We start from the raw sequence: 11,593 nt of genomic DNA on the forward strand, positions 1-11,593 counted from the left end.
TCCAGTGTGATGTCATGTTTGAGCCCTTGTTGCTGTTGTTTAGCCGCCGCCGTGCTCCACAGACCGGGACGTCCGCCGTGTCTGTCCTGAAAACCAAAAAAAGAATTGTGTCGTGTGTCTGTTTTGTGTGTCAGTCTGTAACTGAGCAGGTCTCATGGGATAGCTGACGCTCCTATTGTGGGGACGAGCCCTACCCAACCCCTGCCCCGAGACGTGCTGTAGGTATAGCATGACGTAGAGCACAGTGCGCCCTAAACTCACTCGCATGTTTTCTCACTGGATCTTTTCACTGGATCTGCAACCACCAGCAGCCTTCACCTTCCAGGCTCTTCAGAGGCACTTTAGAACACAACCAGACTGTGTTTTCTCTCTTTGCAGTCCTCCCCCACAGATTTTTTTTTTTTTATTAGGGTCTGACATTGTAAAACACAGTTTACTTGCTAAAGTGCTGGAACAACGCAATCTGCTCTGACGTTTATCCTTGTTTTATAGAGCTCCTTTAAAACCAGGAGCTGAGCACTTTATAAAGACAGGACACAGTGCTGTAAATCTGCCCACCAGCCCCTGAAAAGCATCCAGTGCCTGTATTTCATCACAAAATCCAGTGGAGCATTACGCAACATACACATCTCTAAAAAAAACAACAACAACGTATTTTAGGTATTTAGCCCCGTGTTTACATTCAGGCACACCAAGGCAGTCTGGACTGGTGCCTTTTTCTAGACCTTCCACATGTTTGGAAGGGGACAAAGACAAAGTTGCCTCCAGCCAGCCTCAGACGATGGTGCCACCGTCTGACTGGGAGGGGTGTCCGTGCCCCCTGTGACATCACAAAGGGCATATTTTTCAGTGGTCATACTCTGAAAAGTGACTTTTTCGCTCAACACAGCGGTAGAGACATTTCTCATTTCTGGAGAGTTGAGTTACGAGCTTGAGATTGAAGCAAGTTTAAAGTGAGTAAAATTGAATTTGTGTCACAAAAAGCCTTTTCATTAAATATACACTTTCAATTGGTGTAAAGGCTCAAGCAAAAAGTTGTTATAACAACTACATGGTGGTTTATTCATCTGTGTCATTTAATATGTAACATAGTTAATCGTGTAATTCTCCTCATGCTTACAGTAGCAAATGTTTAGGGTTGTAGTAATAACCTGCTAATCATTAAGTGGTGGAACACAAAAACTTCTTCTTTACTTTAATTATCTTCTCGCGTTTGTTCATATAAAAAAACCTAATTCCTTGTGTCTCTTTGTACTGTGTGTTTGAATGTTGACATAATCACATCCATTTGTAACCGCTTTCTTTTGTGCATCTCATGTTCAAGCATGCCTTAATCTGACACCGAGCTCGGAGACTACACAACTTTTGTCATACCAACCCCCCCCCATCCATATTTCTCCTCATCATCCCCTCTCTTTATCTTCAACAGAGCCTGAAAGAGGGACTAACTGTGCAGGAGCGGATGAAGCTCTTCGAGGCGAAGGATTCCAAAAAGATTTGACTATGGTGAAACTGGAATTTCCTTCCTCCTCCCTGACTCTGGTGTCTGGCCAGACTGTTGTGACCGTGCCTGTGTCGGCTTAAAACTTTTGTGAAATGGGGGAAAATATATATGTATATATATATACATGTTAAGGTCAATGTTCAATCCGTACCTGCTGCTTTCATGCTCCTGGGCTTTTATTGATCATGAAAAAAAAGATTTATTGTCTCTGCCCTGTTTAAGATTTCCTTTATTAACGCACACACACACACAATCATAGATATATTATAACCTTTCCATGTTTGACGTGTCAAATAAGCTGAGAGTGATACGACAGCGTTTTTTTAATGATCCTTCAGAATGCCAAAACAGACCGCAATACACTATATGAATAATATATATTTCCCAGTATGAATTTAAGTATCTGCTGTATTTTATTATTGTTACAATTTCTAGATCTATGAATTTGTAATGTGTTTAAAGTTGCACCAGTTCTGTTGTAAATAACTACTGGATATGTGTTGAGAGTATGGTTTTGCTATCGATTGCTGGGCCATCTGCTGTACATTAACTCTGGTTTTGATTGCTGGTGGAAATCAATGTGATGCTTCACTCGCTTATGTATGAGAGTTTATAAAAAAAAACAAAAAAAAAACAAATGAGTGTCTATGAGGAAGAGGGTGGGATTGCACTTATCACTTGACTACTTGAGGAAACTTTTTTTTTTGCTTTTTTAAAAAAAGAATGGTTTTCGATGTAGTAACTTCAGGTCAATTATTGCAGTTTAACCAAACATCCTTTTACTTCTGTCAGTTCTAGTGAACTTGTTATTATTGATACTGAAGTTTTCTTAAGTTTCCTAAACCCTAGATATTTGTTTGCTTTGGTTTAGACGCAGTGTGAGAGAATCTTGTTTAAAAATGGAAACGAAACAAGAATTTAGGACTTTGCATGACCTGAATTGAACATTGGATTTATTAGTATGATCATTTTTGCCTCGTTTCTCTTTAACTTCTTGCTCTAGTGTGGAACTTGTTATGACACTAATAAGCTTTGCCTTGCAAGTCCTACTGTTTTAGGTGTCGAGATTAAACGTTTTTACTGTACGCTGCGATCTTTAAGCACTTGGCCCTCTTCCTGACCTCCCGCTGAATCTAGTCGTGCCTCAGTGAGACAAGAATATTGATCATCTATTAAACCTGTGCAGCTATGGATACACACTGTATAGTATTCAAACCACACATACACATAACCACACAGATGACGTCTGTGTTTTATTTTAAACGTGTACCTTTGCTCACTAGCTCTATATGAAATGAGTATTTTTTATTTTCATTTGAATGTATATCATCAAATAAATGAAGTGTTTGGAAATCTCGGGTCATTTTTGTCCCCCCTCCAAATCTGACCAAAATTTAAATCTAATATTATACATATCATTTCTAAGATTTTGTATCTATTCAGTACTACTGGAATATGAAAGGAACACAAACTGAATAGCAATTGACACAAGTTTGAGTATTGGAAAAAAAATCATATTTTTATCTGCGTATTGCTTGATTCACCAAGGTAGCTTGATTTTCTAAATATTTTAGTGTAAATGCAATGTAACAGCACTCAAAAGGTTACAAAATATGAAAAACAAATTCTGTTTGCCTAATGGTTATAGTGTCAGGGTAGAGACTGAGGTATTTAGTGCGTACAGGTTATGGTATAAATGTAGGCTGAGAAAATAGGATTAAAAATCATTTGCTAGAATAGTATGATTTGAAATTATATGAATTGAAATCAGACAAAATGGTAAATATTATATGTAAATCTACCTTCACATCTGATGACATGGGTTTTCTGCTTGACAGCATATGATCCACCTTCATCGTTTTTTAATTATTCCTTTTTTTTTTAACCTTAAACCTAATGCCAAAAAAAATACAGGGCTTATTGTGCCCAAAAAATGTAATTAATAAATAAACAAAGTGTAAATAATACCATTAATTAAATTAAGGTTGAAATATATTCAATTATAAAATACACATCGATAATTGTGCAATTATAATTATGTACTTAATTAAAATATGAATTCATTTGTTTTATTTTAGCTAGTTAATATCTGTAAATATTTATTTCATAGTTCTAAATTCTGAAAAAGTGAAAACCATCGTTACGCATATTTTTTTTTTAAATGGAAAACTGATTATCTGATTTACAAATATATGAAATGAATTGTTCAGTTCGTTTAAAACCAGATAAAGTGAATAATTTCTGATATTAAAACAAACACTTGTCTAAAAAACGTTTTCTTTCAATGATGCTTGTTGGTGTTTATCCTTTTTTTAGACACCTTTGCCTCCTTAAATTAAATTTTTCATGTGCCTCTTTCTCTCATTCTAGCGAGCTTGCAGGAATAAAAAAAAAATCATGTGATGTGACATTTTCTAAATCCTGCTTATCATGTGTGTGAGTGCCTACATCATCAACATCAAGAAAAATTAAAGTCGAATAAAAGTGAAGATAGAATAATACTCTTTAAAAATGCAAAAGAAAATGTGCTATATTTCATTTTTACGTGATTGTGAAAACTGGAGTTCCACAGTCTTTCCGCTAGAGGGTGCCAGCAGATAAACGGGAAGTATCCTGTGTGTAATGTAACTAAAAAACAAAAACACAAAACTGAAGACACTTCGGCTTTCTTAAAAAAAAAATATATATATATTTTTTTTTTTTCAAAAACTGGTCATGATCAGTGATAACTGCGCTCACATTGCTGCCAACATCAAAACTGGAACTGATCGATCAGGGAGACATTTTGACCTCTTGGGGTTGACAACCTCAGTGGCTTCTGCAGGTCCTGGCAGCTAACCTTTGCTCCTGCACTGTGAGGATGATGAAAAGTGTGAGCAGCACCGCACAGGCAGCCCCAACACGGGTAGCCTGACCTTTAGCAGAGTGGCCGCCCACTCTGCTAAAGGTCTAAAGGCTTTATGGCCCAGGTGAATCTGCTGGTGGCTCTTTGGCTTAGAGAGCTGCTTCACCTTCAGGCCTCTGACTCTGACTGTCAGTGCATATAGAGGAGGAAGGTGGAGCTGCCACACAGAAAGCACTGAGTCGGCTACAATGATTTTCCACAATGGTAATAATGTCACAACCCGGCCCTGAGCCGTGGCACAAGTGGGAAATCACGTTCAATAAAGGAATAACAAAAGATATTTTAATACATTAACAACACAAAGCAACTAACAAAGTCTGGTGAGTGCTCCGAATCTACGTTAATATCATTCTAAATCCAATGCTGACACACACACACACACACACACACACACACGGCAGGGCTTTTACATTAAAAAATGATGTGGCGATTAGCATTAATTATTTGCTTTTGCAAGACTTTTGTTCATTATTGTTTCTCTTTCTGTTTTTAGTTCAATGTTATTTACTCTATTTCAATCATCCATCTGTCCATCCATTCATCCATTTTCAATAGCTGCTTCTTCCTGAGCCCAATCACGGGCTATTTTAATCAGGCAAAGAATATTAGCCCAGTGTCTAACATTTGTTTAATATTTAAGGTTATTTATTTATTTATTTATTTTTATTTAAGCTTGTTCTACTGTGCTGAGACTCAGAATGTGGATTTGCTCAGTGTGGTGACTGCCCTGACATCACATGAGTAAGAAAAATGTGACATCATTTGAAAAATGATCATTCTCATTGTTCCAATATTGTTCTTGCAATAATCATTCTGACCACCGGCTACCACTAAATCTTGCAGACTGGCCATTTACAAGTGTTGCTGCCATCAAGTATAAAATACTGAAGACTAATATGACATCATATGCATCATTTACATTTTAAAACCTTTTATTTACAATGATCTTATTCACATCATATACAGTGCAATATCAGAGTAACAACATTGTAAACAAATCAATGTTACATCTTAAATATTTCTAAGTTTTTTTTGTTTTGTTTTGTTTTTTAATTATTGTTGTTGATGATGGTGTGGTTGTGTGTGTGACAATCAATGCCCATAGTGCATTTCTTTAAGACTTTAAATAAATGTTTCTCATTCTGTGTGTGTTTCATAAGGTGCAAAACATTTTGAGATTTTTTTTTGTGAAATACAAAGAGAATAAAAGTTTAAAAAAAAAATCAATCAGTGTTTAACGTCACTGCTGGAGGAAGAGGAGAAGGTTCAACTGTCTGCGGCTGTGAGGGGACTGGGCGGACACTGGGCCTCCAGCCGCTGGATGGACGGGGGTCTCTTGGGGGTTCTGGCAGGCGGAGGCGGGATGTCGGTGAAGACCACCGAGCGGCCGTCCGGGCAGACCAGGACGCTGGAGTCGGCCTCGCACTTGGTGGTCCTGTTGGGCCACAGGACCTCGGCAGGAGGAGGCCTGAGGCCCAGAGCAGCCGGGGACAGGACCTCGGCGCTGACCACGGCCGCCTGGCTCATCTTGATCAGCAGGTCCAGCGACTGCTTGCGACTCTCCAGCGAAGCCTTCATCAGCCTCTCCTCTTCCTCCTCCTCCTCCTTGCCCCTTTTATCATGAGGCTCTTCATCGTCGTCGTCGTCGTCCTCCTCCTCCTCCTCCTCTTCCTCCTCCGTTTCAGTGTTGTTGTCTTTAGGGCCGCCGGGCTCCGCTGCGGCCGAATCGGACGGGCCTTTCTTCACCGACAGGTCCAGGGGTCCGTCGCTGTGGCGGGACGTCCGCTCCAGCGCCTGGTGGATGTGGGAGAGCTCGCTGCGGATTTTGCCCAGGTGCTCCCACAGACGGCACTGGGCAGGCAGGTCCTCCTTCTCCATGTGGGAGATGTTGCGCTCGGCCTCCTGGTACTCCTGCAGGGCCTTGGACAGATCGCTGAGGAGCGCCGCCACCGACTCGGAGGCCCCTTCGCCGCCACGCGGACGCGGCTTGCGATCCTGGCTGGCGTGACCCCCGCTGGTGGGCAGGGAAGACGTCTCACTGTTTGGACTGGCGAGCGAGTCTCTGTACCACAGTTCACTGGGGTGAGTCTGAAGAGCAGCGCCCTGTACACTGGGTGGAAGAGAAGGTTTTGCATTTTTGTTAACAATGGACTTTTCTGATGTCTCTAGTCTTTCTTTTAGAGAGCATAGATGTCAACAGCTCATTTTGGTAATTTAGAAGAAAATGGTCTGGTATTAAAAGTTTTTTTTTTTTTTTTTTTATCTATCTGCACCTGTTCTGTTCAGACGATGAGTTAAAAAACATAGTAACTTGTAGGCAGGTATGTATGACTGTTGATTCTTACAGTGACAGCAAAGGCACTCTGTTCTTCTAAATTTTGTGATACTTGATTGTGTTTGTGTTTTTGTCATTGTTTTATTCATCCTACATTGAGATAAGTCAATACAACAAGAACAAATAAAGGCCTCTCATTTCATCCACACTTATTGTAATAACACCACAGCAAGACTTCGATCAAACTCGTAAAACACGACAGTACTAACCAGAAAATTAGAATATCCTGAAAAGGTTGTTGTATTTCTGCAAACTTCAGCTTAAAAGGTGAATTTGACATATTATATAAACCAATAATATGCAAATCAATATATTTCAAGTTTTTATTTCTTTGGATTTTGCTGATCAGGTCTTGCAGCTTAAAAAAAACCCCTCAAAATTTATGTTTGTGGGTTTGTGGTTTTAATAAGCTGAATGTCTTAATCAGCAAAGTCACAACAAGGAACTGCTTGAGATGTCAATTTGCGTGTAATGGCTCAATAAAATTAGTTGGTTTCATCTTTTATGTTAAATTGCCAAAATAAAACAACTTTTACTTGATATTCTAATTTTTCGGGTAGTACCTGTGTTTCACTTTATTAAGGAGTCTTAAAAAGATACCGTACCTGCTGTGGACGAGAAGTTTGTCGGCAGCCATGTTGAGGCTCGATGCAGTCTGGATATTTTTCAGCAGCTCCAGAGGGAGACCCACAGCCGGTTTCTTCTCCGCCGGGGCCTCGTGGTTCCCCAGTGGGGCCGCAGTCCTCTTAAGGCCCCAGGGTGCTTTGCTTTCCTTCGCCACGGCCTGCTGTTTATCCCCTAACCTGTAGCCTTGATCCAAAGACTCTCTCTGAGGAGACATCCAGCCAGCAGGGGGCGCTGCTGCGGCTGCAACCGCTCCCGGCCGCAAGGCGGGGACTTTCCACAGGTTCACTCTGGGGTGGAACCCGGACAGGAGCTCTGCGTCGAGGCCGTTCGGGGAGCTCTTGGGTGCTTTGCCGGCGTCGCCCTGGCCGAACGTGTGCTCGCACATGAAGGGGTAGTAGAGCCGTGGGGGCAGGAGGGTCCGGTCCGGGTGGGCGCTGGAGGCCGGGGGCATCAGCTGGGTGGCCGAGGCCAGCAAGGGCAGCTGGGCGAGCTGGGCGTGGGTCTGTGCCGCCGCGGCCGCAGCAGCGGTGGGGATGGCGGAGTTGACGTAGGAGAAGAGGCCGGGGCTGATGGGATAGCCCACCCCCAGCATGGACAGGCTGAGTCCGGCGGGGTCCGGGTACTCCACCAGGTTGGACGGAGGAGGGTAGCAGGGGATGGAGGTGCCGACTCGGGGCTGCGCGCCCTCCACCTTGGCCTTGGCGTGGCCGGAGGCGAAGAGGCGCCACTGCTCCGCCAGCAGGCCCGGAGCTGTCGGACACGACTTGGACAGCTTGTAGTGTTTGAGCTGAGCCTCCACCTCCATGGAGCGAGCCCGCAGCAGCTGGTCCTCCAGGGAGAGCATGTCGGCCATCAGACGCTCCGACTCCGGCGGCCTGCTTCTCTTCTTGCCGCCCTCTGCAGGGTCGCCACTCTTGCTGCCCGAGGTCTCTTTAGTGGAGCCGCCGACCTCCGCTCCTCCTCCTCTTTCCCCTCCTCCTACTCTTCCTTTATCTTCCTCATCGTCATCCATCACCTGGTTCTCCCTCTCCTCTGCTTCCTCCTCCTCTTCCTCGGCGGCCCTCCGCTGCCGCTGCCTCTCCTCCGTGGCAGTCGGCTGCTCCAGCCCGTCCTTGCCGGCCGGTTGGAGGTGGTTGTGCGCCTGCTGGTACGGCCGCAGCTGCTCCGGGTGTAGGATGTTGCCCTTCTTGTACGGCCAGTCAGACTCGATGAGCAGCGACAGGGAGTTCTTGCATAGGCTGTACTTCATGTGGTTGTACAGGTGGGACTTCTCCATGCAGGTGAAGGGACACTGGAAGCATTTGTAGTTGTAGGGTTTGCCCCACGGCCGCGGGATGTAGTGCGGCTTCTTGGGCTTGCGCTCCTTGTGCTTGCTGGCCGACGTCACTTTGCAGGCGTCGTCCTTGGACATGATGGGGTCTTGATATTCACGGGCGCTCTTGGGAACGGTTTAAATGGCTGTGGATGCTGGTGGATGGAGGGTAAAGGTCATTTCTTGAACCTGCACAAGCACAAAAGGGAAGTTATCAACATCAGCAAAAGATCCATTTAATGTAAAATTCATTTTAACAAAATGTCTCCAGTCTACCAGTGAAGTCCAAAATGATTGGCAAATCAATTTACTTGTTTTGCTTGTTGCACTTTTTTACAAAATGTGTTCTCGAAAATGTAAAGTTTTACTTTATTTTGTAGCAGGAAGCTAACGCAAGGCAATTTTGCAGGAGGCTGAAGACAGAGGGCTAAATATGTGATATATATATATATATACATATATATATATATATATATATATATATATATTTTTTTTTTAATGGACAATTATGTGGGACATATTCCAGGATACAAAACAAACACTTTTGTAATAGGACCTAGGAAAATAAAACAATTGGAAATACCAATAATTATAAAATATAAAAACAATAATAAAGTTTTCTCTTTCGATTTTGATTTCACATTTACGCCACAATCATGTTCTCATCATGAGAACAAATTGTTCTCTGCTACTGCAACGCTGCTCCGTTCTAACTGCAGCTGCCACCTCTCATTACTTTCACCCAGGAACTAGATGGGTACACGCTAGTGGGTGACCAGGGGCCACTACTGGGGGGCTTTGCACCTGTGCAGGGGGGCCCTCAACACACTTCACACACAAGGGCCCACTTGGGTTTGAGGCTGGGAGGCCTCGGAGGCCGACCACAGGCTCCACCAGGTTGAGGCTGCTAGGAGGTGCGTAAGGAAGGCAGCAGAGCAGCCGGAGGTTCGAGTCCTGGTGCCTAATGAGGGCCTGGCGTCGCGCCTTCAGGGAGTCATTAGTGCCGAGGCTGAGATCTGGGTCAGGACACAGCGACGACTCAAGTTCAACTGCTCTTTTCTGCTCCGTGTGACCCTCACTACCTTTTACAGTTCTGACGTTTAACTAACAGATAGAAGAAAATCTGTTGTGAGGTTTTGCTTTGTGCAAGAATGGAAACAATTTTTTTTTGTTTGTTTTGACTTATTTGGAATATAACATTTTACAACTATTTTCTCTCTTTCTCTCTAAAATATGTTTCAGACACCTTGTACACCAACTTTTTGCTTTTATAGTAGTTTATTCCTCTTCCTCCTCTTCAAAGTAATTTTCTTAAATCTCATCTTCTCTAAAATGCTGCAAATTAATTCAAATGCACTTCAATAAAAAAAAAAAAAAAACACTTTTTTTCATCTCTCAGACCATCAACACTTTGTGATCTTCTCCCTCTCTAAGCCAGGCCGTCGGGTGGTGCCTCGGGAGGAAGATGAAGACGCCACGAGGACGGAGCTCCTCCGTTTGAAACGCTCTGCTCTCGGCCTTCTATTTTGTCTTTCCCCTCGAGGGTCTCACACACAGACAAAAGTGTGTGCGTGTGATTCTCCAAAACGCGAGTAAAAATGAACTTTATCTCTCTTTTTTTTTTAATGTGTCCCAAGCAGACAGCCCATGACAAAGTTCTAGTGAACCAGCAGTGGTGCGAGCAGGTGACTGATGGACGGTTATATTGAGCAGAGGGAGACAAGCTCATCTATAAAAGTTGCAGCACGTTTGTGATGAAAGAGGCGGTGAGTGTGAGAGTGAGACGGGGTGACAGGCTGATCTGATCGGCCAACTGGACCCCACAGAAGTGGCCCGTGTCAGCGAGCGTTCCACCAATTGATTGGCTCCCTTGTCGGGCCCCCAGGGGCCTCTGACCCGACCTGGGAGCTCATAATGGAGCCTAACAGCTGCTGCGATGCTCCGATCAATAAAAATCATTTTACACTAATTTTTTTCCCCCTCTTTTGGCCTCTGCTCTGCTCTGCTCTGCCTCCCTACTGACTGCTCACTTTGCCTCCCCCGACCCCCCACCCCTCCCGTATCCCAGCCCTGCGGTCTTGTTTTAAGCTTTTACCACTGAAAACAAAACCCAACCACTTGATTGACTACTGTTGCAAATCGGAAGGCTCGCCGCATTAAAAGGTTTGACAAGTTACATGGAGCAGTGACCGCAGCGCTCACAGTCAATGCGGCGGGAGAATACAAGTAGCCCATGGAAAGAAAATGGAGCTGCAGGTCTTTATGTAAACTGTAAATTAAAGAGTTTACTTACAGAAGATGCTTTTGGATGACACGCTGCTCGTCTGGAAATAAGGAGAACACAAATGTCATTTACTCAAATTCATGATGCAGTTTAAAAAAGTCAAAAGCAAATCATTCTGATAAATATACAACATTACATTTTTTCAAAACCCTTTTAACTTTAGATCAATTGTAGCTACAAAGAGGTAAACATTTTTTTTTTTAAGCTAAATGATTAAGTGTATTAAACCCATGCACCTTAAAATCTGATCAGGAAATGAGACTGAATGAAAAAGAATGAGTTTGGTGAAGAATTAACAGATTTTTTTCTCTGGGATGTGCAGCTATTAGAATGACAGTGAATATATAATTGATTGCAATGCAGTTTAAAATATACATGTATATCAAAAATAAATAATACTTTAGATAACTTTAATAAACTAATTGAAATTAAATGGTTTCAGTATACCGTTTATTATACATTTAAACAAAATTAATATACTAGATCTTTTTATTTTTTGAAAAAAGAAAGAGCATTTTATTTTTCGAAAATATCAAGCTGAACGGAAAAATAGCGTTTACATTTGACTTTTAAATAATATACCAAGTAATCATAACAAATCAGAACTTCTTGAGCGTATCGAGCCA

At 42.7% G+C, this 11,593-nt stretch overlaps 2 protein-coding genes across 7 annotated transcripts in view; one reads left to right on the forward strand and one right to left on the reverse strand.

Annotated features, from left to right (window-relative positions):
- Nucleotides 1–2,857, forward strand: part of LOC142893654 (myosin phosphatase Rho interacting protein) — a 45,964-nt gene extending 43,107 nt beyond the window's left edge. For 5 of the 6 annotated variants that reach the window (XM_076034447.1, XM_076034450.1, XM_076034448.1 and 2 more), the window contains one exon: nt 1,430–2,857. In XM_076034447.1, coding sequence (XP_075890562.1) covers nt 1,430–1,501 — 72 coding nt within the window. In that variant the 3' untranslated portion in view covers nt 1,502–2,857. Of the gene's footprint in view, nt 1–134; nt 219–1,429 lie in introns of all 6 variants that reach the window. The other variant, XR_012927732.1, reaches the window with a different exon arrangement.
- Nucleotides 2,858–5,069: 2,212 nt separating this feature from the next.
- Nucleotides 5,070–11,010, reverse strand: prr35 (proline rich 35). Its single transcript, XM_076034452.1, has 3 exons — nt 10,977–11,010; nt 7,350–8,872; nt 5,070–6,519 (listed from the first exon to the last, which is right to left on the reverse strand). The coding sequence occupies exons 2-3, from the start codon at nt 8,780–8,782 to the stop codon at nt 5,676–5,678; spliced, it is 2,277 nt and encodes a 758-aa protein (XP_075890567.1). The 5' UTR covers nt 8,783–8,872; nt 10,977–11,010; the 3' UTR covers nt 5,070–5,675.
- Between the last annotated feature and the right edge of the window lie 583 nt (nt 11,011–11,593).

The sequence above is a fragment of the Nelusetta ayraudi genome, unplaced genomic scaffold (genome assembly GCF_046127955.1).
Source record: "Nelusetta ayraudi isolate G7.1 ecotype Tasmania unplaced genomic scaffold, CSIRO-AGI_Nayr_v1 ptg000042l, whole genome shotgun sequence".
Lineage (NCBI taxonomy): Eukaryota > Metazoa > Chordata > Actinopteri > Tetraodontiformes > Monacanthidae > Nelusetta > Nelusetta ayraudi.